Here is a 27,896-nt window from a genome sequence, read left to right as displayed (position 1 = left end):
CTGTTTTCATTAGTAATTAAAAATTGGAATATATATTATTCTTGTGCCTTAAGAAAAGGCAGATTTTTTTCCCCAAACATTTAGGCACAATTAGTGGTGCTCCCTTTTAAATTTGGAAATGCTTGGGTTTGTAGCAAGGCATAGGCTATTTAATATTAAATGCTCAGAATATTTTTCAATATTAAATTTGATATTTTAGAAAAACAAACTTTCTCTAAAACAGTGTTTTCACTTCAAGAGCTTTAACAGGTACACTGTGTATATATGTAATGCATACAGAAACATGAAATGAGGCATTTGTAAGTCTGGCTTGCAATTTCAGAAGAGAGTCCTTTTTTCTCAGTAGCAAATAGGCCATGTGGAGCTACTTTACTGCTGGGTGAGGATGGTTTATTTTATCGGTATGTCAAATGCTAGCCAGGATGAGGAGAGATGAGATAAACAGCCAAAACTTGAAATACTCTCCCTTAAATCTAGTTCAGAATGTGTAATTGAATGACTGAGGCCATTGAATCAAGGTAAGCCTTTTCTTTTGTTCCTCAGTGAGGATGCATGGAGGATGTAGAAGCCCCTTCTTGGGTTCAAGATGGTGATGAAATTGGTCAGAGTAGGACATTAAATAGTTGCTTCTGATTTGTACAAGGATTTATGCAGCTTTGACAGTTTAAAGAGGAGGCTTAAATACCAAGTAAAGTCTCCACCTTTCCCTCAGTAAAGATTATTTTCCAGCCCTTGCTATGCCTGTGACTTGATGCAGAGGTACGAGTCCCACTGCAGGTGGTGTTAATGACTGAAGTGGAATCTAGCTCATCCGTACCTCAGACTAGGATGTGGTAGATTAGAACTTCTCTCACCAGTCAGTTCTTCCTCAATTATTTAATAGAGACAAAGAGATTGTGGGGGGAAAAAAAAAAAGAGGGACAGAAGAGAAAGGAAGATGGGTACTTAGGTTCCCTTACTGACTCCTTTTAAAACCTAAAGTCTTCATTATCTTTTTTTTGTCATCGGGCCTCACATATTTAGAGTGTTGGCCCCACTTCGGTCAAAGCTTTGAGATGCACACTTGGCACAGCTTGAGGGAAGCTTGACAGCCAGCAACTGGCGAGTCGGATGTAAGCCCAGCTACTGCGGCTGGGAGGATGGCTCCAGATTCTGCATCTGGGTCATTTCAGCTGCCAAATGTGCTCCATCTATGGCCATTCTAGCTGCTGACACAGCTGGGGAGAAGATGGAACACAGTAAACTTAACAGAGGGAGCTGAAAGCAGAATCTTGGCTGGAGGAAGGTGGTCTGCACGAAGGGCTTATGGAGTATGAAGTGCAAGAGGCTGCAGTAAAGTTTGATCCAAAGAGGAGTTAAGCGTATAGAAGTTAAAACTTGGCTTTACTCTAACAAATGAAATATTCTCCATTAATGGCACTGAACACAATAATACTTGTGTGTGGGTCAATAATAACAGCTGCCTGTTTGTTGAGTGCAAATGTCTTGAAGTTCTAAATCTGCATCTGTGCTTGCAAAAGTCACTGAGCTTTTCCAGTATATCACAGTAGGAGATCAGTTTTCTTAGGAGGTACGGATATTGACTTGCAGTACGGATTTGAATCTGGAATGGAAAATGGAGTTTGTTGCTTCCTTCTTAATTCTTGTGGGGACTTGCAGAACATCATCCCGGTAGGAATTTAGTTGGGAAAACAGCATGGCCAAAGAATTTAATTGATGTTGTCTCTTGGTGAAGTTTAGCCCCTGGAAATGAGTAGCTGCCTTGAAATGGATAGCCTAGCTCTGTTCAGGTTGGAGTTTTGTGAACCTATGCCTTATTTTACACAGTAGGAAGAAGAGTTGACTGAGGAACTGCATAAAACAACATGAAAAGGTATGTTTTCTTTCATGGACAAGCTGGACTTTTACCCCCAAACCTCTGAGCCAATGCAAACATCCTTCAAAACCAAGATGTTAAAAACAACAGGTTGTTGACAAGACAGGAGTTAACTCCAGCATCTGGCACGGGTTCTTCAGAGTCATGAGACCTAGTACTGCCAGTCCAGTGCTTCAGCACAGAATCAGGCCTCTGAAAAGCATGGCATTGGCTTCAAAATGAGATTCAGAGTTCTGGCTCAGTTTTGTTTTCTTAATACTGTATGTGATGGTTCTTCTGCCAATGTTTGTTCTGTGGATCAGGCTCTTACCAGACTTTGACCTGATCTAGCTGAACTTGCTTTATCAGGGTTGTTGAACTAGATCATCTCTAAAGGTCCTTTCCAACACCTACCATTCTGTGATTCTGTGTATCCCAGTCTTGTTGCTTTCTTTGTCGGAAGAGGAACGCATACACAGAAAAATGGGAACTTAAAAGGGCATATCTGTGGAACTTTAGAGGTTTGTTATTCAATCTCTTCTGTAGATCCACTTATTATAAATTAGTAAATGTCTGTCAGGCTGGAGAAAACAAGAAACTTGCTGTATAAAGTTAAGTGCAACAAGATGTGATTGTCTGGGTACATCAATACCTGTTACTAGAAAGAGAAGGGTGTGTGAAAAAGAGGTATTTCCAGTTTGCCTGACCAAACAGTTGTCTTGGTGGAAAAAGGCCTTGTGTATTCCTGACTTTGTGCCAGGCTTTGATCAGTAAAGTCTGCAAATGAGTTTGGTGTAGGCTAACTCAATGTAACATATTCCTGTGGTCAGAAGGTAAGTGCTAGAGGATGTAGGTACTAGCAAACCTGTTGTACTTTAATTGGTGCAGTATTAAGGTCCGAGATCCCCAAGAATGATTTTTTGGATGTGTTCGATGTAGTAGTGTAGAAGTGATGGGATTGCATTGTTCCTTGGGGGAATAAGAGTATGATCAACCATGAGAAAGTACATGCTATTTCTGATGCTGCTGTAGGAAAGCACTTCTGACTTTTATTTCATGAAAAGTTCTTCTTGCAGAGAGACTGGAGAGCTTGTGTGAAGCTACAGATGTGTACTGTTCTCTGGTGAATTCTTTGTGTAAGCATCCACTGTGCACCATCATGACACACAAAATGTTTTCCGTGTCTCAGAGTATTGCTCTTCAAGCTTGAGTCCACTTTGATAGATACATAGCTGACAGTTATTGCAAATGATCATACTAATACTTTTTATTAAGCTATCCACACATAATTGTCAAAGCTTCATGCATGCTTGTTATTCTTACAACTAGAGAAAGCCACTTTATAGTACAAAGGGACTTCAAAGATGTGGGTAAACCAGAAGCAGTGTTTGTAGTTTTTAGGGAAACATAATCACTCTAAATTTACTGCTGACAGATTTGGAGTTAACTTTTTCAAGAGATACAGTAATCTTGCACCTGTAGCTATGTTCTTTTTTTGCTTCCTAGTACCAGAGCAGTGACCCATGTCTCAGTATTTTTATTCAACTACAGTTTTCAACCACACAAGCAATTATAAAAGTGACCTGAATTATTTTGGAAGAGCTGAGACCAGGACCAAAGGCAGATGCCAAGATTCTTTTGAGAGCTAGATCTTTTCATGTTTTACGTTCCTTCCCTTTGACTGTGAACGACAGGAAAAACTACTGAAGTGCTTCTGCTGAATTCTGTTACAGAAGGGTTAAGTAGAGCCACAATATGGTAACTGTAAAAATGATTTGTAGAATGATCTGTCTCTAATTTTATGATCTTCTCAAAAGTTCATGTTAAAACCAAAATCCTTTTTATTTGCCACTTGCTATCCAGTATACTTTTCCATTTATAAATGCAGCACACTGCCGAGCCTTAAATTAAGTGTGTATGACCACAGAGCAAGATGCTATGAGGTCTGGGGTTCTTACTGATATTATATTAATAAGATTTTGGTTTGTATGCCTATAGAGCAACTTTGCACTTGTTCAGTTCACTCTTTTATTTCCTTAGAGGTTTTCTATTTGGTTTTCTATAAATTGCAAATAACTTTCAGTAGTGCATTCTTTGCAGAGAAGCTAGCACCATAAAGCTCTAATGCAGCCTGGATGTTGCTTCTGGGGTAGCAATAATACAAACCACCAAATCTAGTTATCAAAAGAGCCATTTCTTTTGTCATACAGTGCCATGAGGCATCTCAACAAGGCGGAGGGCCAAGTTTTGTTTCCAGCCTTGGGTCAGATGCTGATAGTTGGCTGGGACACAAGAGGATATTTTAGCACAAGGCTTTTGCTTGGCGGGCACTACGGAACTTGTCGCTTACTTTGGCTGTTTCATGCTGCCAGATAACAGGATTTTTTTCCTAGCCTGTTGTTCACTGCTGCTTTGGTTGGTGCATCTCTGTCCTGCCTGGTAACAGCTTCTATTCTGATCCTATTTTTCTGCCAGCAACCACTTCTAGGGTGGTTTTCTGTAAATGGACAAACTCTTACAGTATTCACTAGTTAAAGAATGCAGAATTTTTGTTATTTGTAACCTAAACCTCCCATTTGGAGTCTTGGCTTCAGTAACAAAAATCTTGTGGATTAACCACTTTCACCAGCAAGAAGCTTTCTGATGAGCTGTGGGAAGAAATGTATACTTGGCAGTAGGTCTACAGTGAACAGCTGGAATTGGCATGTGACGAATTAGCACCAAATAAAATCCCCCCCTTTTTTTTTGCTTAATTATCCTTGCATACTCAAATGGATCTATGAAACATTTGTACAATCACAATTGGTAAAACCACACATTTACAATAAGTGGGTTTTGATTGTGCACAGCTTGAGACTTGTCTGCTCTGCTGGTGGCAGGGCCTGTGTAGGTGGTGGAGTGGCCTGTGGTCTGATGGAGGGAACATCGGTCCCTGGCTCCACCTCAACATGCAGTGATGAGCCTCACTGGGAGAGCACTGTAGCCATTGGAAGCCCTTGCTTCAACTCCAAATCTCCAACTGCTTTACGTTAACTTTGAGACCTGCTGTTTTGAATCCTACAAAGCTGCAAGCATAGGCAGGTGTAAAATGTACTGCATTTATATTCCACAGGCTTTTTAGTTGTTGGTTTTATCTGAAGAGGTTGTAAAAGGTAAAATCTGACAGCTGCTCAAGTCCTCTTTGCTCTGAGGAGGACAAGAGGGCTAGTGGGTTCCTTACAGCTGATGTTGCAATCTTTCTTTGCAATTTAGGGTGAAGTTTTTAAAAGCCTTTTTCAGTTGGAAGCCTAGTGATGTTTCTCAGAATGTCTAAAGAAGTAAGGCATCTAGCTTCCCATTATTTCTTCTCAGCACTAAAATGACTCTCAGAACTTTAAAAAGTATTTATGGAAGAGCCTGATTGTGAGCATCCTAGTTTAAATCTTGGATTTAGTTTTCAAAAGAATAGGGAATATTAGAAGAGAACTGATGTCATTTTAATGACAAGTTCTCCCATCCCCCTTCAATTCTTCAGAGAATGTAAACCAGCAATTTTAAGCCTTTTCCTCCTCTGTTTGCTGTTTATCTGCCTTCTTAAACAGAATCAGTTGCAGGAACAAAACTGCTCTTTCTGCTAATTAGTAATTTTGAACAGTAGCAATCAGACTGTGCCTCTCACAGGCAGAAAAAAATACCATCTCCTGATTTCTTCAGCCCTCTTGCTTCACTTTCTTTTGAGCCAGAGGGTGGTCACAACTTCTTATGGATTGATTTCTGGATGCTATCATAACATTGGTGTCAGAGGGTGACCTATGGAAGTTAGGTACCCAAAGAATGTTTTAAGTGCCTAAAAATACTTATGTGAGCCCTTTGGGGAAGCAGTGTGAGTGAAATAGGCTACAGGGAAATACTTCCTTAATAGAAATTATTTGAATGAGGCAGTGGATTCTAAGACACAGTCAGAATGCTTTTAGGAAAATGGTGCCTGTGAAGAGTGAGATCTATGATAAGCATTTAAATAGCTTACTTTGGAGCAGGAGATAGAAGATACTTGCAGAATTTAATTTATTCAGTACTGCAGAGATGAAGATTTTGAAGTGGTAGATTTTTGCTTTTAAAAAGGAGAGAGAATATTGGGGAGAGAGAAGGATGTTGTTAATTTTAAATAAGTGATTTTCCTGATACCATCTTTTTTATTTCTTTAAACAAAAGCATTAATTGGAACTGTGGAAGAAATGTTTCTCTTGGTGACTTGGCATTTTGTTTTTGGCTGAGATTGAAAGTTATTGTTGCCTAAGTTGACGCTACACTGGCAAATCTATGAACTGAAGCCAGTATTGTTACTTGAATCTAAATTTGTAAGGACATTTGGTTGTCTTGGAATAAAAGTTGAGCATATAGTTCACCTCAAGGGCAGATTTATATTCTAAAGATCGTTTTCACAGGCTTACAGCTGAAAATGTTGCTTAGCTTATTGACATATGACATTTAAAGTAGCATGCTGATGGAAGGGAAGAATAGTAGCAAATGATTGTACAGGAAGCTTGATCTTCACCTGAAGGCTGGGTGATTTTTGGCAAAGAGTAGACCTTTTCTAAACTGGCAGCTAGCATTACAAGGAGACAAGTTTCCAGTGAAGACTGTGATTTTGAAAAATCACTTTTATTGTGTTTTTAGGGAACCATGTGTTTCAGTGACATAAATCTGAGCTTAGCTATGACTGGTGTCGGTTTGACTTAGAATTTAATTTTCATTCATGTTACTATAGTAGTGCAAACCCACAGGCATCTATCTCAGCTTACAACTGATTTATATTGCATAGTAAATATTAGAATTGGGAATTAAAATCTAAGAATCAATCTAAAAAATCAGTCTACACAACAGCAGGTTATCCTGATTTAAGTATAGCAGTTTGCTAAGGTTGCTTCCCCACAAAGCTTGCTTCGTTTTAACTCATAATATTCTTTGTAAATTTTGGCTACGGGCAGGAGAGGAGAGCCACTTTCTCTGCCTTCTGCATAGAATGACGTTCTTTTGGAGAACTTGCTGGATTTACTAAAGAATAGAGAGAGAGAGAGAGAGAGAGGAGTAACAAAATTTGGTATTTGACATGGCAGCTGGAAATCCAGCATGTGTTAAAGGATTTTGGATGTCTTTAAAAAGAACCAATTTCAAGATGTGAATTAGCAAGGACATCTTTCAACCCCAACTAGTGTGTGCTCCAAAGAACTTGCAGGCTTTCCTGAACGTATTAGGAGTTGTCATGTCAATAAATGACCTAATTTAACTATTGTCCATAATGCCTGAAAAATATTGGATGAAATCTGGTAAAGGGACAGGTGAGCGAGTGCTGCCCTGTCTTCAGTGTGTTTAGCAGTCATAGGGTAGTGGTGGGTAGTTGGGACTGGTGTTAATGCTTTTCTGTTTCTTCTGTTCTGTGAGCTGTCACTTCTGCTTAGTTACAACCCTCAGCCTAAGTGTAAGTCTCTTCACGCTTCCCTTGGATCACGGAAGGGTAATGCTGCAATAGTGCACAACAGAAAACAGTTCAGGTGAAGCCCTTAAATCCACGCCCATCAATTTACTTCAATGTGTTACTATTCCCTGAGTTGTTACCATTGCCTTTGAAAGTGAGAGAATTCCCAAACAAAAATAACAAGGGGTTGAGCTAGTGAGACAGCTGTTGGGAGTAAGGTGACTGGAAGAATTCTTGGAATGTTGGCTGATACATAAATGTGGAGCATACTACACTTAAGGATCTGGTAGCAGTTACAACGATGTGTGCATCTCATTTAAGATATTCCTTAGTTCTTTATGTCTTTACATGAAAAAAGCAGTGGCTTTTCTGCCACATGGTTTGTTTGCAAATATGATTACCGCCTATCTAATTAAGGATTTAGAAGAGAGGAAATAGTTGTTGCTGATGATGTTCCTATGTGACCTGATCTAGGTGAACCTGTTTCTGCAGGCGGGTTGGACTAGATGATCTCTAAAGGTCCCTTCCAACCCTACCCTTCTATGATTCTATGTCAGTTGTGACAAAAAGTAAAACAGATTTCACGAGAGAAGAGTAAGAAGGAGACATAGATCTTAAGAGTCTTGTCCATCTTGGGCTTTGAAACTTCATCTCTGTCAAGGTGTGTAGCCACTGCTGTGTTCTGGTCAGTACTGCCTCCTCTTTCATTACCCAGCAGTTCACTTTCACAGGTAGGTGCTGAGAAAAAGTAGCATTTTGCTTTATCAAGATCCAAGTCCTTGTTTCCATGGCCTTTTCTCAAGAAGAGTACATTAGAGATAGTTCTACTGAAGATAAAGCCTAAGCAATACCCTGCAGAATTTTTTTAGCCAGAGTCCAAATTTAAAGAGCTGCCTCTCCAAATAAGTGTCTTGACCACCGTTAAGTTGTTGACTGTATTATTTTTCTTATTCTGTGAAATACTTTGTCATAGTTATCTTTTCTGAGTTAGAGTGAACACAACAGACCTGGGGTGAATTGCTTTTCTGGTATGAGGCAGATGGAAGTTTTTCTTCTAGCTCTGCTGGTTCATGTTGGTTTCCCATAGCTGAGAGAAATGAACAAACCTATCACTTACTAGATCACGTTGGGTTTCTGGGAGGTGGGATGGATCTGTTTATCGTGATGGGGTTTGAAGAATGTCATTTACAGAAAGAAAACCTTAGTATCCCAGACCAGGTAAGCAGCAACTCAGTCAAGCAGATGGTGCTTCTGTAGCTCAATGAAGTTATAATTCTTGCAGAAGAGTACCAGCCAGAGAGAAGACGTCATTAAAACCCTATGGCCTGAAGGTATGAGTATTCCTGGGAGGATGGGGAGCAGAATTTTTGTCCTTGCATTGACTTAACTGGAAGCTGGTGGTTAAGAGGTTCAGTTCCTATATTTCTGGCAGGTATGTCCTTTTTCCAAGAGCTGCAGATGCTTGACTGCTTTCTAAAGCTGATCTTTTTATGTGTGAGGAGACTCATGGGGTAAATTCGTACATTAATCCAGAGGTTCTCTTCCTAGCTTGTCAAGTGGAAAAAGGATTGTGTTCAGGCACACTTAGGCTTTTGGCTTCACCTCAGAATGTCTGTGTTTGCAGCAGACCTTTTTCCTGTTGCAACCACTCTCTTTTTGGCTAAATCCCTTTGTAGCCCAGTAGTTTCCTCATTGACCTGACTTAGGAGAAATGTGTACCTGACAGGCTTTGACTCTCTGTGGAGTCACTTTCTCTCTTGATCTACTTTCTATTGGATACTTCTGCTCTCAGAGAGGCTTCCTGGTGTGTTAGCCCTCTGGTGAATGCAAGGAAACAATCTGTAGTGGCATTACTGGAGAGGTCAGTGGGCATTTCTTAGTCTCTGCAGCGTCTTTCAATTTCTGCCTGTCTTGCTTTGGCCTGACTAGCTGCCATGTAGATCATAGCAGGAGGCCATTGGGAAACAGGGAAAGCTTTGTACACCATAGTGGTTTCAAAGGAGTGCATATGGCTGGTGCTCTGGATTCTGCTGTCCTACAGCCCAGAGCAAGGATTTGGTCCTTGAGGTCCTGCATTTGTTGCAAATTGACCTAACCATTGAGTTATCACTTGTACAACTAACTAACTGCCTTTTCTGTTACCTAACCTGAAGCGGAAACTACAACAGAAGATTATTCTCTAGAGCTGGTGAGTCCCTATAAGCACAATTAGTGAATCTGTCATCACTTGCTGTGTAAGGAGCCAAAGTTAGCCTGAAGCATTGTTGTTTTACGTAACAGAGAGGAAATGGCTCTGGTCCAGGTGATCCAGAAGCTTGGGGAGCCAGACCATCCTGTGATGTTGGCCTGGTTAGCTGTAAATAGTCCCAGCTCAACTGCCCTGTTCTGTGTCTTTGGCCTTTGCTGGTTTGTTTTTGGTTTGGTTTTTTTTTTTTTTTGTGAGGGGGAAGGACGTGTGTTTCCTAGCTACTAGGATATCTCCTGTGTTTATGAATGGGACTACATGTACCATGATCTGTGTAGAACTGCTTTGGGTGCATGCATGGAATGAAGTATGGAGGGAGGGAGTTTATGAACGCTTGATCAGAAGCATCTGGATAATTAGCTCAGCCATTAGGTAGGAGCATTTAAATCCCTAAAGACATTTTCTGTGGGAAATACAGGGTAGTCATTTCAAGCACACAAGAAAGATGTGGCTAGATGCTGACTTCTGTCCAAACTGCATGTGAGGAATTTAGGTGTTGTTTTTGAGTTTATTTATTTGGTATCCCGAGGATTCAAACCTAGTCCTGCCACCAGGATAACACCATCGTCGCTAGGCCATTTTTACTAGCTTGTCTTCACTGACGAGCTGACATGATACAGTGAGAGCCAAGGTCAATTTAGTCTTTCAGTTCTCCAGGAACAAATGCTTGATTAGCAGTGCAGGGCAGGAGCAGATACTGACCCGAGTCAGAGAGGGTATTCCAGGATAGCATCATTGCTCTCTTTCAGGTACTCTCATGAGAAAACCCAAAGTCTTGCATATTAGTTAACCTTTCCCATAGTTGCTATATGTACAGGTCCTTTGATCTATGAATGAGTCCAACACATGGTGCTTACTCTCTGTATGTTAACAGCAGAGATGTTATTTATAGCTTCTGAATTTTGCCCTTCACTATTAGTGCTGAAAGACCTTTCATCCTTGAGACAGGGAACTGTTTGCTACCTAGTGTATTTGGGACAACATGTGACATAAGGCTTTTACACCTCTGTGGGGAACAGGTTTTTTTTGATAAATGGGTGACTTTTTAAACAGCCATTAAAAAATCTAAGTAAAGTAGTCACGTTTAAAAAAAGTTTTAAAAGGAACTGTTATCTTTGGAGCATGTAACTTACAGAACTCACTGCAGTAATCGATTTTGAACAATTAGTGCACTAAAGTACTTGGAGTTTTTACCTTTAAAAACAAAACCAAAGCCCAACTAAAAAACAGTCAGGTTTCCAACAAAGGCTGGGGTGGTTGACTGGAATGGAAGTGTAGCTAGGCCTTGCAAAACTCTAGTATACAGTTGCTGTTGTCTCAGAGGTCTTTTCTCCTGCAGTCTGGGAGCGTTCCCTTGCCTGGTCACTTGTTTTGCTTTTTTTAAAACTCTACTGGGTTTGTGTGGCACAGTTTTGGTTGCAGTGGGGGAGCTACATAGGTGGCAGTTGTGAGAAGCTGCGGGAAGTTTCCTCTCTGGCCAGTAGAGCGAAAGTCAACTGCCTCCAGGACAGACCCACAGCTGGCCAAGGCTTGTGCCCACTGGTGACAGTCGCAGCACCTCTGGGATATTTAAGAAAGGGGGGAGGGGGAGGTAACTGCACAACAAAACTGCAGCCAAAGAGAGGAGTGAGAATATGGGAAAGCAACAACTCTGCAGACCCCAAGGTCGATGAACAAGGAAGAGGAGTAGGTACTCCAGGTGCTGGAGCAGAGATTCCACTGTGACCTGTGGTGAAGACTATGGTGAAGCAGGCCGTGACCCTGCAGCCATGGAGGCTATGAGGAACAGAGATCCACCCGCAGCCCAAGGAGGACCCCACGCCAGAGCAGGTAGATGCTTGAAGGAGGCTGTGACACTATTGGGAAGCCCACCCTGGAGCAAGTTCCTGGCAGGACCTGTGGAAAATCATAAAATTGTTTTCTCTCCCCTGTTCAGTTGAGGAGTGATAGAATTTGGTGGGCACCTGGTGTCTAGCCAGGGTCAACCCATCACATTAATGTAATTGCTAGTTGCTAGAAATTAATACTGTTAGAACTAATATGCTGGTTCTGTTCTTACGATTGTGTTTGTGTATGGTGCATGCTGATTGGAGAGGAAATGGTTTTATAACATTTTTAATCATGAAATTTCTTATGCAACAGAATTTAAGGGTCCGTCATAAACAATCTAATCCAAAAACTTCCTTGGGGAGTAACTCACCAGTGTAATTTCTTGTAGTTCAAACTTGACTCAGTCCAGTCTCACACCACACAATGTTCAGGAGTAAGAATACAATGTATGTTGTTCAATGTACAGTACGTTCATAAGATTTCTTCTGCAGTGGTGCTCACAAACCATTTGAATGGTTTATCTTTTTTTTCCTTTTGAAGTCCTTTAGTAGAAGTCAGGCAGCTGTGTGTGTTTTTCAAAGCTGTGGAACACCAGTCCAGGAACAAAAGGGGAAAGGTGTCAGAGAAGTTGCTGGTTGTGTTTGGAGCCTGAAAGACTCAAACACCTGTGTTTTCAGTTTTGAAGCGTGCGGAGGAGTTGATTGCTATTGGCAGCCAACTCTCGTCCCTGACTGTGGGACAACTCATACAGCTATAAGAAATTTAATTGTAGACTCTTACCCCTTGTGTGGGCATGGACTGCATCCAGAAAGAAGGGCATATATATTCCAAATCATCAGCTTAAACCCACTGCTGTGTTTCCTGAGATTTTAATAGGAAACGGAAGATAAAATGGGGGGAATCACAGACCCTGGTACTTCTACTTGGGCCAACTGATCTAACTGAGAAACATAAGAGAGCACTGGGCCTGCGCATTCTGACTCCTGGTATGTAAACCAGAGAGACTTCTGTTTTCTCTCTAGGAGAAAAAAGAAGGTCATTCTCCAAAATGGCTTTACTTCAGGTAGGCAAACAGCTGAACAGGCACACTGCATTTCCTACTACAAGGGAAGATGGAGCCAAGTCCTCAGCCTTAGAAGTGCCTGTGCCTTCCTCAGCTTGCTTCCACCTTCGAAGGATTCTGGTGCAAGCCATTCTCTCTTTTTTTTTTTTTTTTTCTTTTTAAAGCCAGACATTTTCATTTTATTACAAAGCTTTTATTAAAAAACCAAATGCTCAGCACATTAACTCAAACTGGAATGACCCCCCCCAAAAAATAATAATAATAAAAAAATTGGTTGACAGTATTTTTGGCAAAGGCTGTGCCTTACTATTTTAAAAAATGGGTACATCAATGCTCATTTCAACGACTGGCATAAAATCCCACTAACAGGCTAACAAAAACAGATACAAATACAGAACAATTGAAATAATAATTCAAGTGCTGGGCTTTTTACAAGTAAGAAGGGGAATGGGTGAGAAGGAGAACTCACTGCAGTCAGAGTTGCTGGATGTATTGCTTATGTTTACAGAGTAGATGATACAAGACTGAGGTGTCTACTGACCAGCTGACTGTTGTTACATTTATTTAGTTCTATAGGACACTGTATTATATAGACTGATAGGCCACTATTTGTTACAAATAGTTGAACAAAAATGCCACCTTTTTTTTCCATACATGTGTTTCCTCTGGCAGGGAAAAAAAAAAAAACACCCTCTTTTATTTAAAAAGTATTTCAGATTTCTGACAGTTGTTTAAAAGCTCATACCTAGTAAAATATACACCAAAGAAATTACAAACTAAAAGTTAAAATATAAAAGCATTCAAGTTTCTTTAAAAAGCTAAAACCAAGATTGATCCTGTCGCACCATTAAATAAAATGAAGGTTGAGTGTGTCATCTTGGTCCAGGCAAATTCCATTTCCTCGAGGTGCTGTATTGGGGCAGCTGTGGTCTACGTGATTCTTTTGGCTGAAGCAGGCAGAGACAGCCACGCTACTTTGCTGACTCGATACGGACACAGATGAGATGGGGGCTTTAAGAGTGCAAGGCAGAGGTGAAGTGAAGACAGAAGCTGTTCTGCTGACCCAGGAGCTCATTTGCGCTATTTATATCGGGGCTGGACCTCGTGATAGTGAAGGATTTTGGCAGTGATTGTCTTTATGATTCAGTGTCTCTAGCAGTGACATCAGGGTGAATGACATCCTAGACAGACTCCTTGGGGGTGGCCTGTGTGGATGAAGGACACACCTAGGGTTCAACAAGCTTCCATCTCCAGAAGGGGTCCTGGTGTCGCCGCCTTTGCTTTGCAAGTTGAGAAAGCATTTCTTTTCCCACCTACAGTGGGGGGGGGGGGGAGAGAGAGAGAGAGAGAATGATGAAGACTATGTGAAGCTTTTTTTTAAAACCTTCAAAGAAGTTGGCATCACTGTAATTCTGATGTGACCTATTAGTGGAATCACAGAATCTTAAGGGTTGGAAAGGACCTTGAGAGATCATCTAGTCCAACCCCCATGCCAGAGCAGGACCACCTAGAGTTGGTCACACAGGAACTCGTCCAGGTGGGTTTTGGATGTCCCCAGAGGAAACATCACAATGTTTGCAATGTCCAAGTTAAGTGCAGAATATTGCTGCTTGCTCTCACTTGAAATATTCGCAAGAGTATCTGTGGAGAGTACTTTGGATTGTAAATAGATGTCTGCACCATCTAGAAAGGTGGGCTTTTAAGCTATTTAGATGTTCAGTGTATTACAGAAATAATTCCCTTTTGTGGTGGACTTCATTTATCCACAGCATTTGACCCAGATACCTGGTACAAAAGTAGACATCCTCAGGCTTTGTTACTAGAGTGGTTGAGGTCAATCAAACCTCTACTTCAGAGCCTCAAGCTCCACTCCGTACAGAAATGAAGAAATGCTGTCTTCGGTTAGCAGCAGGGTAGAGGAATGTGGTGGGTGAGGCTTGTGTGAGCACTCACCCTACTGTGCATCCACAGGACTCGGGGAGGGGGGGGTTTGTTCTGCTCTTCAGCAGAGTAGGGAATCATCTTCCAGTTGTGTAAGAGCCATGGGCCTCTAACCTAGCAGTAAAGTTCAGAAGGATCTTGGATGATTTTACGTTCTTACAGCATGTGAAAAGGCTGACAGTACAAGCATTATAGGTATTGTTCATTCAGAGAGGAACAGCTCGTCATTAGGTCTCTGGGTTACGTCAGCTGATTTGCACAATCACTATCTCAACCATCACCCCCTGCCCTTCTGACCTAGACAATGGGGTTATGACAGGGACTCCACCCAAGGACTAACAAGTCAGGTTTTTTTGTACAGATGGACACGTACTCTCCAGTAACAGTCTCAGGATTAATGGTATCTCAAAAAAATCTACATTACTCGCTGGGCCTCCAGGTACTACTCAGCTGCCAAACAAGTAGAAGGTTCAATGAGCAGAGCTTTTGATAATGACCAAAACTAGCACAGGAACACAGTTCGGTGGAGGTGAGTGAATTTTCACCACAAGAAACACAAAATGCTTAGTCACACAGAGAAGATAGGCTGCAAGCACCTCAGATCACGCAAGGCAAGACAGAACAAGTTTATGAAGGAATGGTTTAAACCACAAGTCAAACTTCTGTTACACTAATCATAACAGATAGTCTGACACAAGAGCATGTAAGAGGCACAAGCAAAATTAATCAGCAAATATTGCAGCAATAGTATTTAAACCAGGGCCATTTATAACTGGGCATCCACCTCCCATCTGCCGCTGCTCCCACATAAGCCATTACAACGCAAAGCAATTTGCCCAGAGTGGTTGAGTACAGCTCCTGAAGAAGGAATTACAGAGGCTAATGCACTCCAGGGTAAAAGCCTCCAAAACTGATTTTGGACCCTTTGATTTTAGTAAGCACAAGCTGGGGCCCCAATATCTCACTACAGCAAGTTTACACCTCATCCAGAGGCCATTCATGTGACTGTTGTTTTAGTGGAAAGTCAAGGATGCTGAAGAAAGTTCAGCTGCAGACTAAGGTACAACATGCACAAATTTATATCAAACTATCCTGTATTCAATTAAAGCTAAATTTGAAGGACACTCTCCTCTCCCCCAAATTCTACCATCCCTGATACATAATGAGTAATTTTTATCCACTGCTAGTAGCCACAAAAAGACACTTAAAGCTACTGTGGCCTCTTAAACAGCACAGCTGAAATCCACTGGCAAACCAAGTGGTTTCAACAGAGGTGGTCTGTATTGACTAATTCAGTTCCTATTTCCTCATAAAACCAGCCCAAGTCCCAACTAAAAAAAGCCTGAGCTTCCTGCCTTTTTTTTTTATATATATAAAGTAGCACAGTGCTCCGTAACACATGCGGATCAAAGAGCTGTGGAGGGCTCTACCTTTCCAAGGAGCACGAAAGAGAGGCCAAGCAAACAGCAGAGGAACACTGGGGAGAGCACCCTGCAGCTTTATATTTATTTTGTGCCTTTTCATCCCAGATTTTCAAAGGTTTGGTCCAGGTTGCTCTTCCTGGGAAGGTTTTCCTCTCAGTCTTACATGAAAACATTCAGCTTCCTGTTGAGGAATGGCCTTGAGGCGCCAGGCCAGTAGTTCACAGCAGTCTGATACAAGCGCCGCGATTCAGAGCAACTCCCCATTAGCAGCCAGGAATGTCTACTTCACTGAAGGAAATGAAATGCTCTTCTGTTGAGATGGTTCCCTGCCTCCCCCCCTGCCTCCCCTTCCCTTACAAGCAAGCTGTCTTTGAAGTCAGGAGGTTAAAATAGCGACCGTGGCCTTGCTCTGGCCCTCAGCTTTTTCACACCATCACTCCTTCCCCAATCCGGCAGCAGCTCTGGCAGCTCGTGCCTCCTCTCCACAGCCCTTCTCGGCGCCCAATTAGCCCCGGTTTGGAGAGAGGCTGCGGATACCACTATAATTCTGCGAGGGCTCAGGAACAGCCAAGGCCCAAATGTTTTTATTCTTACGTGAACACAGCGGCACAGCAAATGACACTGAAGCTCTCCCAAAACCAGTGTCTAGAACCCAGCCTTTCCCCAGCTGCACACGCAGGCTACGCACTGGAAACAGCTCCAGCTGCTGATAAACCAATACCTAAAAAAATATGGATGACGATGGTGTTGCCTTACAGATATAAAACAGGTCAAATCAGGATTCTTTTCAAGAAACCACAGGCATGTGCTAAGGAGACTGAAGACTTCCCACATCTAAGGCTTCACTGGGGGGCTGTAGCTGAAGTCTCGCCAAGTGAGGCATGCCCTAGCAAAGCCCGATCCACAAGTGAAGTCGGCGCAATCAAAGACTGCAATTACAGCTCCCTGGCTGTGGTTAGGCTTCAAAGAAAGTGCTGCAAGTCACATTTTACATATGTGAAGTCTTGAGCCCGAGCCACAATAGGAGGCACTGTCTGTGCCATTTGCAGTGTACATCTGACTGCAGGAGGAAAGGAAAAAAAATGCACCTCGAGTAAGAAACAGATATAAAATTCAACAATAATTCAGTGTAAAAAGAAAAGCCTTAGTACTGAAGTGATAAAACTGTATTTCGGGAACCACTACAGTAAAACTAATGCCTCCTAACAAGCCTGGGCTGGATGGCTGAGGGCAAGAACATCAGAGGAGGATCAGAAGTCCTCCCCATGCTTGGGAATGGCATGGATTGAAGGGTGAGTCCACAAGGGCCTTGTGCTCCTCCTCTAGCCTTTATTTCGTCTCCATTTTGCTAGAACAAAGGAGAGGATTACACAGCTTCATCCAGGTCATGCTAATCGGATGAGGTTATGGAAGAAAGTCAAGAGTGTCTGGGTCAGTACAGGAGTTAAGTAGAGAAGAAAAGAGATAGACAACCCCCTCAGAAAACAAGAGAAAGTAAAACTCTTAAACCAGGTGGGTTTTTTTTTCTGTACTTTTCCCCACCACAGGTTGTAAGAGACCAGATGACATATAACAGCAGTTGTATGTATTTAAAAAAAACAAACCAAACCAAACAAACTAAACAAAAAGTCTGTCTCCAAACCTGGCTTTTAATCCAGTACTTCAAACAACATGGCAAGCTCAGGGACCCGGCAGCTGTCATTTTCTTTGAACTCCAAAATGAACATGTTCAACTGACTGCCAGGTTTTCACCAATACTCCAGAAACTTGGGTACGCAAAATTGAGTCATTATTTATTAGAAAGGTTCATGCTGTTTTGAAGTCCCACTGTATTTTCTTTAGCAGCAGAGCTGGAGAAAGTTTCAGGCACAAGCAGACAGATGCTGGCACTGCACTCTGTTCCCCTTCCTGCCAGCTGTACCATCCATGGTTTGTGGGCTTAGCCTAAACCAGATCCTTGAAATGGTCTGGGCAAATAAAAACAAACACTCCACAACCTTTGTTGTTTCTAAACAGTAACAATAAAAAAACCCAACCCACCACCTCCCAACAAAACCCCAGTCATTTTAGTAATGCAATCAGCTTCAGGGTCCCATAGGCTGTTAACAGCACATGGATGGAAGGGACCTACAGACAGGAAAAAGCCCTCTCTGCAAGGGCTGGAATCAGCAGGCAGAAGAGAAAACCTTTTAAGATGCCTTTGTTGCTAAAGAAATTACATAAAATTGGACCCTAAGACTGTAACAGGTACTGCCAGGTTGAAGCTATGTCAGTGGTAATCTTTTCTTGTTTGGGGTTTTTTTTTAACCCCTTGCTATTGCTAGCCTCAGAACATTGCTGGCAACTGTGATTGGAGTCAGCAGTAACAAATTATCCACTGGTGTTTTAGATGCCCTGAAGTAGCTACCTCTGAAAATAGGTCTCCATTGACTTCAGGTGGAGACCGGTGTCCTAGCTTCTGCCCTCTAGTTTGGCCTAAGCTATATGCACATGGTGAATATCAGGGATACTCTTCCCCCCTCCCGTCCTCCGATCATGAGACAGAGACCTCTTCCAGAGGGGGTTACTGTCAGCATGGCAAATGCCCAGGTATTTTAGGGCTCTCACTTTGTGCAGCTGAAGTCAGTGATGGCAAAGCAGGTGTGTGGCTATCAAAGGCCTCCAGTGTAGGCAGCATGAAACTAGCAGTACTATCACTGCACTGCAATCTTTAAAATGATCCTACGGAAAGACGAAAGACCAGTTATGTGGTTTTCTTGTTTGGGGTAGGAGGGCAGAGAGGTTCCACGATTATAATAAGAAACAGATCACCTCTAGACAGCCATCTCTAGTTGCTTCCTTAAGAAGAATAATGTACTAAAAATGAGCTGCAAGGGAGGAAGACGTAGACTCATCTGCTTTTTGTATCACCTCAATATTTAAATCTTCTAGCACATGGAATAACTTAAATAGCTGCTTTCAAGCAACCAAAGGTAAGGCAGACTTTTACTAAGTACCAGATAAGGACATGGGGAAGTAACTTGAGTATCATCTTGAGCTCCATCAATTTTTCTACACACACGCACCCAATAGAGAAACACGACTAGCATAAGACAGTGGCACGCAGAAAATACTGCAGAACTCAGACACATCAACTTTACTTCGATACAGTTTAGTCATCTCAGCAGAAAATCTCTGCTGGTCCAAAATACACGAGTCTCCTGTTGTGTATTTCAGAAGACATACATATGAGAAGAAACCCAGCTATTCATCTAAACACAGTCTCACCTAGTGTCAAGGCAAACACATACACCATAAAGCTAATTATATGTACTTATTTTTGTACAAACATTTTACTTTGTGCAATTTCAAGTAGCCTAGAGATGAAGGATACAGGACTCTCAAAACTCCCAAGCTTAATTCTGATGCAAGTTAATATTAATGAGGAAACATGTATCTTGCTTTTGCAAGGTGGAAGCAACTTCAGAAATTATGTGTCTGCTCCGTTAAGCATCCTTAGTTCTCTTACCCCTTGGTCCTGCTCTACTGATGCCTATGGCAAAAATGGTAATCCAGAGAGATAGTTCGTGGTACCATTTCCCTCATTGCAACCAACCCTGCTCACACTGAACAACTGGGTAAAGGATCAGAGATTTAAAAGATGACTTGCATAAAAGTCTTAAACCAGAGGATTAAGCAACTGACTGGTAGGAGAAGGTTGACTCTATTAGCAGTGACTTTAGAAACAGAAAATTTAGGCTTTTGGGTTTTGTTTGATTTGGGTTTGTTAGTTGGTTTGTGGTTTTTTTTGCTTTCTGGTTTTTGGATTTGTTTTTTTTTTCATCTTTGGGATGGCTGGTTTTGCATTCATGTACATCAGAAGACCTCTTTAATCCAATCATAATCTCCAAAAGTCAGAAACAAAACAGTGCTAGAGTTTGCTGAGCTTTGACAGGACTTGCATTTGAATACAATCCTGTCAAAATTAGAGGACAGATTTCACTCAAGCTTAGTCTCCAGAAGTAAATGGAAAAGACTTTGACAATACCATAACAACTCGCTTTCTAGCTGTGCAGGAACATGGTATCAATTTATCATTTTTTATTTTTTCATGTAAATACCCTTAAGAAATGAAAATGCAATACAGACCTGAGGTGAACACTAAAGTGTGGAGGTGTTCTTCCAGCTGGGAATGAAAACACATTTCAAAATCTTACCATTTCTTTATGAAACTGTTTCTACAGATTTTTTTTTCCTCATGACCTTAGAATTCTCAATCTGGTAAGATTACTAAATCCACTAAAATACAGCAATTTCATCCAGAAAAGAATGGTGCACCAGCTGTCAGCTCTCTGTCCCCACTCTATTCCACAGGAAGGGTTAGAACAACAGTCATCTTACTGTTCCTTCATTCTAGCCCAAGCCACCCACTGCTAACACCTCAGAAGTGGAAAGATACAGGCTTTTTCTTTTAATCACTTATAAATGTGGCTGACTTCAAGCTTCATTAAGCATCTCTAACTTCAGCACCATCGGCAACTCCAGCATCTCTGACAAATTAATCTGGTTCTAGACATTTGCCTGCCAAATTATCTACTTTTGCCCTTTGGCAGTGTCAGTTTAAAGCATGCAATACTGAAGGTCAGCTTCATAGGTGCCCATGCTACACTCTTTGGTTGCAAAAACTTAGACTCTGTAAATACTTACAAAATTTTATTTCCCTAATCTCTGCTCATTGTCTAGTTGAAGGTGTTCTGCTGTTTTTTTCTTTAGAAAATTGATACTTGGCCTCTACCCTGACTTACCCTTATCCCTCAGTCTCTGATTGCACCCAAAATAGCTTGATGTTCCTCTTGATGTCAGAAAGCCTGAAAGAGAGGAGGTTTTCCTTTCCTGAAAGAGAGGAGATATGGCCCATAGGTCAAGGGTGGCTCTCCTCTCCCTCTACTCTGCCCTGGTGAGGCCTCATCCGGAGTACTGTGTCCAGTTCTGGGATCCCCATCTCAAGAAGAACAGAGAACTTCTGGAGACAGTCCAGCACAGGGCCACCAAGATGATCGGGGGACTTATGAGGAAAGGCTGCGGGAACTGGGGCTGTTTAGTCTAGAGAAGAGGAGACTGCAGGGGGATCTCATTAATATTTACAAGTATATAAATGCTGGATGTCAGGAGGTTGGGACATCACTTATTTCTGTTGTAGCTAGTGACAGGACAAGGGGTAATGGGATGAAACTGGAACACAAGAAGTTCCATTTAAACGTAAGAAAGAACTACTTTACTGTGAGAGTGAGGGAGCACTAGAACAGGCTGTCCAGGGAGGGTGTGGAGTCTCCTTCTCTGGAGGTCTTCAAAACCTGCCTGGACACATTCCTATGCAACCTAATCTAGGTGGACCTGCTTTAGCAGGGGGGTTGGACTAGACGATCTTTAGAGTCCCCTTCCAATCCCTACCATTCTATGATTCTACCTCGCAAGATCAATGTCAGTTGCAGGAGGGAATCTGTCTGAGAGCTATAACCCTTGTCTTCGAAATTCCCATACTTACTTGAAAAAGACTGAAGTTAACCAAACTATTCAATAATACAAAGGTTTTAATACAGAAAATTTTCTTCTGTTCATTCTGTTTCTCTCGCCTATGCTGAAGGCCACCATTTATAGGCAAAACAGGGAACAGTGAAACATGGGTCACAGGAAACAATTTTTAAAGCAAATCAGGACACGTGTCTGCACCACCACCAGCACACAAATTCTCACACACACTAACTCCTGCACAAATCCTCCAGGCTCTGTTCAAAGCTACTGAGCAGTCAAAGGGTATGGAAAGGGGTGGAGCATTTGTTTCACTTTCAACTGCTCCAGCAATGATTTCAAGATCACTGGGCAAGTCAGGTTAGAAAACGGGTGCCTCAGAAAGCAAGGTTACCACATCCTCTTTGCACCTCCTTTCTAGGATGCTGGCCAGTAACCCATGGTCATTGTCAACCATGACCGCAGCCACCAGATAGCTCTTTTCCACAGTATTCTGACTGTAGATTGGTCCACTTTATAGTCTGCTTTTGCAGCCTCACTCCATTTTCTTTCTAAATAATGAGGGAAAGATAATAAAGTCATAAATGCCTGGTTACAACATTATCCAACAATCACTTCCGCACCAGAATTTGTTTAATTTCCATACAGAAAGTTTGAAACATTATAGGTAATTAACTGTTTAAACAGTCTCAATGTGATCCTTTTAAGTGCTTCTCATTGTAAATCAGTATTAGTTAAGTTTCCTCATTTTTGAAAGCTCTGATCTAACTGCTAACCGTCATGGAATTTTGCAAACCACAAATAAACTTCTCCCAGGTTTTCCAATATCTATTAAGCTTCTCTATCTCTCTTTATAGCCCTTGAAGATATGCCAAAACACAATGTTATATTATGTAGCTTGTAAGGACTTCCCAATTGCATCCTGCCTGTGTCAAACAATGTGCCTTTTACAATCACATAGCAAGTCATAAGAAGTTAACTATTTCCACTGTGTGGAACAACCAGGAATAATTTTTGTCACCACTCTTCTACCTCATTCATGAGATGCTAAAAATTAGAATTTTTTTCTTTCCAAAAGTCAAATTGGGTGGGAATTCAGGAATATCCACTTCACAGAATTGCACTCATTTACAAGTCTTTTAGAAGACTATGCTTAAAATAGCAAGAACACATTCCATTCCATTCTGGAAGTTGTGCCACAGGTGATCTCTACATTGTCCTTAATCTTAGCCTTCTTCATTTCCCCTTCCCTCCTCAGCCTCTCCCCAGCCCATTTTTAGTATTATCAGGTCTTATGCCACTCTCAGTTTCAAAAGGGAGAATAAATACAAATTATTTTGAACCAAATAAAATTTATTTAAAGCATTATGTTGGGCCAAGTCAACTGGAAACAAATCCCTGGAAAAACAAAAAACAAAACAGCTCTGCAGCTCTTAAAAGAAGGGTGACATGCTTCGGAGAACCGTGGGATAACTCAGCAAAGGCTGGAGCACCAGGCCACGATATTCCTAAGGCACCTGAATACCAGTATTATACAAATGGGCCATTCAGCAGGCTGGAGAGTCAGTTAAATCCAAAGCACTGAAACTGTAAGAAGCCCGTTTCTGTGTACAACCCCAGGAAGAGGAGCAACTTTATGCTGACCCCTTGGCTTCACTGCTCAAATGAGGTTCAAGCTAAAAAGCAGGTTATAGGTCCTCCTTAAAAATCAGTTATGTGCTGAAGTGTTCACAGACAAAAAAACAACACACACAAAACTTCACAGTATCTTAAATCACTCCTGTTTGAATGTCTCTTCCGTTACTTTCCTCTGAACATCCCACCACACAACCCTCCCACCATTGCATCCTTCTCACTTACATCACCATAATTACAGCCCTGGCTGATCTCCTTTGTGCTGATCTCAAGATTCTTTCTTTGGTCTTGCCACCTACTCATTTATGATTCTTCTCAGATAACAGAACGCTTGTCTCCTTCCCAGACCTCCCACCCTTCTTCCCCCTCTTCCTTGCACCATCCCTACAAGTAAGAAAGTGAGTGTTTTCCTATCTTCAAGAGCTCTTTGCAGCACTTACTAAAAGGCATTCCAAAACTTACTATCTCCATTCAGTAAAGACTACAACAGCTCTGCTATGGGCCTGGTAAGATACTACGCTTGTGGGCAAAACATTCTTTGGATTAGGCTTGTAAAGGGCAAGACTCTTAACCATCAGAAGTTTACTTTGAAGTCTGGCTGATACAGGTTCCCTCAATCGTTGTGCGCATCTACTTCCAGCTACAGCACATCTGTGTGTCTCCCATGGAGAGCATTCACTTGGCATGCAACGTTTAGGGAGGCTCACACAGAACACTCACCCTCTTCTCTTTCAACTCATCCTCTTCTATGGAAAATGCAAATGGAGAAACTCCAACAAAAGTAGTTCAGTGTAGGCAAGGCAGCCATTCTTAGATTGTAAGACATCCAAGAAACGAAATATCCCCCAGTTTCTAACTGTCACTTGAACCTTAGTTGTATTCCGATCCCAAATGAGGGCTCTGCATCAATTCTGATAGAATTATGTGTGTTTTGCTTACTAATACTGTGTTAATATCAATGGGAAAAATACTCACAACAATTATGGACCTGAAATATGAATTACAAAACTCAAGGTTAAAGTACTTGTCCTTTTTTTTAATAGGTATAATACTTACAGCAGTCACTGTAACTAATGACACTTTACATCCGTACTTGTTGGTAGGCTACAGAACCCAAATGCTTCAATCCACATCAAAAAACATCACTTAGGCGTCTCTTTCAAAGAACAAGACCGTTTACTTGCCTGAAAAACTTTTGCTTAACAGGAAGATAAAAAAAAAAGGGCATGTATTTTGCCTTTTCACTTTACTTCAGCTTTCGCAAAAAAGCTCCTGAAGACATAAACTCAACCAAGTTTAGACCAACCAGCATAATGACAGAACTACAGTAGAGGCTTGAATTGTGCTGACTGACAATTGACACACTGCACAGAGCAGAGGGCCAACAGGAGGCCACTTTGCTGACCGCTCTGAGTGCCAAGGTGATCATGTAGCCAAACAAGGCAGAGGGGATAAAGAGATTATTTCTGTTACCATGCATAGGTGAGTTTAGAAAGTAGAGTTTTATAGACAGTATAAATACAAATATTATGTGAACTGAATGCCATTCCTACTAGAAAATCTGTCTCACAGAGGAAGAGAAGAACCGGCCTTCCAATACAAAGACTAAGAAGCAAGGGTCTTGCTGCGGTACGGAGTGCACTCACAAGCAGACTAGATGGTGTTATGGGATATGTGTTATCAATGCTCATTCCACCTTCTGTGCAGATGATACAGTATGAAGAGAGAAAACACACGCTGGAAGTACAACAACAACAACAAAACGACAACCCGCACCACACATGAAATATCATCATACAACTCAGGGAGAAATTCTCGCTACAACTGGAATGCAGCCCCATTTTCTCATCAGCTCTTTTGTTAGTATACAGGTGAATATTTTTTTTTAATGCGTATGCAGCCAGCATCTTGTAGATGTCAGCAGATAAAATGTCCTCTGAAGCCAGCATCTAACCTGCTCCTATGAATGGTGACAATCTGCTGTCTGGGAGGATTTGCACTGCTTAATAAATCTATCTCTCTGTTTCACAGGCAGACTTGCAGCGAGTCAGTGAGGTATGGTCAGTTTGAGGATATAAAGGTTAAGAAATGAAATGGTGAACACCTAATAGATAGCCGGTATAAAAACCATCAGTAGTCAAAGTAACATTAGCTTTGGGATGTGATACATCTGCAATTTTTTCTAAATTCACATTATTGCATAAAATTTATAAGAAAGCTTATTTTACAATTCAGTTTTATCATCAGGAAAGCTTTAGAGATGTTCTTACCATGCTTCAGATGTAGGCAGCTGTCATTCTGGGGGCTGTACCTGTAGAAGATTGTTTTCCTTTAACAAATTTCCATTAACAGCGTTTTTGCACATTCCAAATAAGTTTGTTCGATACAATAGTACGTGGAATTTTTTTTTTATGTGGTTTTGGTTTTGTCATTTGTTCTTTCTTTTTTCTTTTTACTTTTTTTCCATGGTTCTTATACCAGCCATTTTTTGTTGGGGAAAACAAGATGTTTCTTTGTATATCTTTTACAGGCAAAGAGGAGACCTCACTGATGCTTTTAGCCGACCTACTAGACAGCAGTTAGTGTACACAGAAACGTAAAACATAGCAATAAAAAAAGATATACAGTGGCTACAAAAAGGTCAGTGTAAAGTTTCCACTGTCCACTAATCACACACAATATTTGGGTCATGGTTAAGTCCAAGGATCCAACATTGACTCGGGAGAAAAGCAAAGGTAAAGCAGGACGGTGATTGCAGCAATACACAAGCTCAGTCAAAGATGCTGATGCAGTCAGGACTGCTATATGGAAAGGCGTAACACGGAAAGGAGACACGTCTTGAGTGCATTTTCACAAGCTTGCATTCAAAGCAAAGCATCTTAAAACATCTCTCAGAAGCATGTGTTAGAGAAAAGCACGTAAAAAATCCAATAGTGCGGGCCCTCGCTTCTGAAATACACCTGAGGTGAAAGGCAAGTAAGAGTTGGTCGTGGCCTACCTGATGCTGACTCCTGCAACTTTTCCCTCTTCCTCTTCTTTTTCTTCCCCTGAAAAACAGGCAATTTTACTATACCATTACATGCACAGAACTTCCTTTGTCTCTCCCCCACCTCACAGCATAGAAATAAAAACCATCTGGACACTGAAAAAGCAATTAGGCAAAAAAAAAAATCAATCAATTGTTTTGGGTGTAGGGAAAACCTTTTCTAACCCACTTCCAACTGTTTCAACAGTAACAAGGTTTGCTCCCAGCATCTACAGAGAAATATGCACATGAGCAATACATGTTTTTATATTCACATGGAATTACAATTTCTGGCAGTTTTTCAACTAATGCTGGCAGCCACAAGCCTCTAAAAGACTTTTCACACTTAATAATCTGATGACACATGTGTTGATATCATAATTTATGGCTCTTACAAGAACTCTTCGCACATTCAGATACTTACACTGTCATACATGGCAACAGCAGACAGGGTGTTGAAAGTACCTAGGACGACCATGACTTGCCCCCAGGGTGCAAACCAGCCAACTAAAAACTGTTCTGATAACGCCCATGCCTTAACAAAAACCAAGTCTCAAATGGATGTGCCCATAGAAAATGCTGTACAATAATGAAACATCAGATTGCTGTAGAGTGAAACACCCTTAAAGTGACTGAGGTGCAGGACAGAAATGGACGTCAGGCAGCTGTCTTTCTTGGACACCACGCTGGCACCATCATGCCAACCCACACATTCAGCCTTCTCCTGCACCCCCATCTATGGAAAAGGACAGAGCTCTCAGCACAGTCCTTCAGGAAACAAAAGGTCAGTTTAGATCCACAATTTTAAACCTCATCATCTTGCTTTGCCCTAATTACCACTTTGATATTCCTCCATATGACTTCTCCTCAGTATCCTGCATCGTCAGCCAAAGCTTTTTTTGTTTTGTGCTTTTTTTTTTTTTTTAAAAGAAAAGTAATATCCATTTGTATTTTAAAGAAGGCTTCAAGCTGTCAGCATGGGCCCTAACAGAGGTAAACCTTGGTGTGGTTGCTGCAAGCGTGCCTGTTGCCTGCTGTCCTTTCTTCTGCCCCCAACCAGAGGTGACCCCACTCAGCACACTCGAAGCAGACCATGCCATGCACCGTGGCCACAAATTGGAAGGGCTGAGATGGAAAGACACATCTTTCTTTTAGCTATAGCTCTGCAAGGTGACAGGATGGATAACAGGCCGTGTGAGAATCCACCTCGAACCACTGCAGTACTCACTGATGGATGGCAAGTGAGGGCTCCAAACATAAGCTACAGTGAAGCTACAGCACATGAACTTAAGTAGTCTCCAGTCCACTTGCCTGACTCTTAAGCTATTATCCTTATTTATCCTGAGGGTGGCAACAGGGCTCAGCAATGCCTTTGTGAGTGACCTCCCAAAAACGAGACCAAGATTGGAAGCCGGAAAGCAGATTTCAAGGGCTCTGGGAAATGCAGAGTGATGTGCTTTATCACCTGGGCACCAAGGCAATGATTCTGATTTAGATGTTAACATGGAAAAAATCCTGTGAGGAAAATTATATTTTGTTCTCTACAGTGCACTGATTTCAAGTGCCAAGATATACTGAAAGCTAATCTGAGATCCATCTATGAGATACCAGAAGCAAAGGAACAGAAGGAAAAGGCTGGGCTGAAAACTACTTGTCAGTGTTCGCAAATGAGGGAGTTTCTAACAATTCCAGCACGTGCAGACACTACCACATTATGAAAACACTGTGCTTCTCATGACTAGCACATAACTTTGTGGGACTACTTTGCGTATCAGTAATAGGAACATAATGAAAAGCACACAGATATTGTCACCAGTGGAATAGCAATGCTTAACATTTTCATGAAATTTCTGAAATCCTCAATATTCAGGCAAACCAAAATAGAAGAATTAAAACCAAATACTACGTATTTTTT

The 27,896-nt window shown here is 41.5% G+C and overlaps 1 protein-coding gene and 1 long non-coding RNA gene across 4 annotated transcripts in view; one reads left to right on the top strand and one right to left on the bottom strand.

Annotated features, from left to right (window-relative positions):
* Positions 1–1,824: 1,824 nt before the first annotated feature.
* On the top strand, positions 1,825–27,871 carry LOC133625178 (uncharacterized). Its single transcript, XR_009818484.1, has 3 exons — positions 1,825–1,873; positions 24,664–24,827; positions 25,487–27,871. It is a non-coding gene; the product is annotated as an uncharacterized LOC133625178 (long non-coding RNA).
* Positions 12,632–27,896, bottom strand: part of LEF1 (lymphoid enhancer binding factor 1) — a 71,252-nt gene continuing 55,987 nt past the window's right edge. For 2 of the 3 annotated variants that reach the window (XM_061993451.1, XM_061993450.1), the window contains 2 exons: positions 25,955–26,003; positions 12,632–13,761 (listed from right to left, as the gene is read on the bottom strand). In XM_061993451.1, coding sequence (XP_061849435.1) covers positions 13,682–13,761; positions 25,955–26,003 — 129 coding nt within the window. In that variant the 3' untranslated portion in view covers positions 12,632–13,681. Of the gene's footprint in view, positions 13,762–25,226; positions 25,268–25,954; positions 26,004–27,896 lie in introns of all 3 variants that reach the window. The other variant, XM_061993452.1, reaches the window with a different exon arrangement.

Source organism: Colius striatus, chromosome 3 (assembly GCF_028858725.1).
Source record: "Colius striatus isolate bColStr4 chromosome 3, bColStr4.1.hap1, whole genome shotgun sequence".
Lineage (NCBI taxonomy): Eukaryota > Metazoa > Chordata > Aves > Coliiformes > Coliidae > Colius > Colius striatus.
The sequence above is the reverse complement of the archived record's forward strand: the minus strand, read 5'-3'. Positions and strand labels throughout refer to the sequence as shown.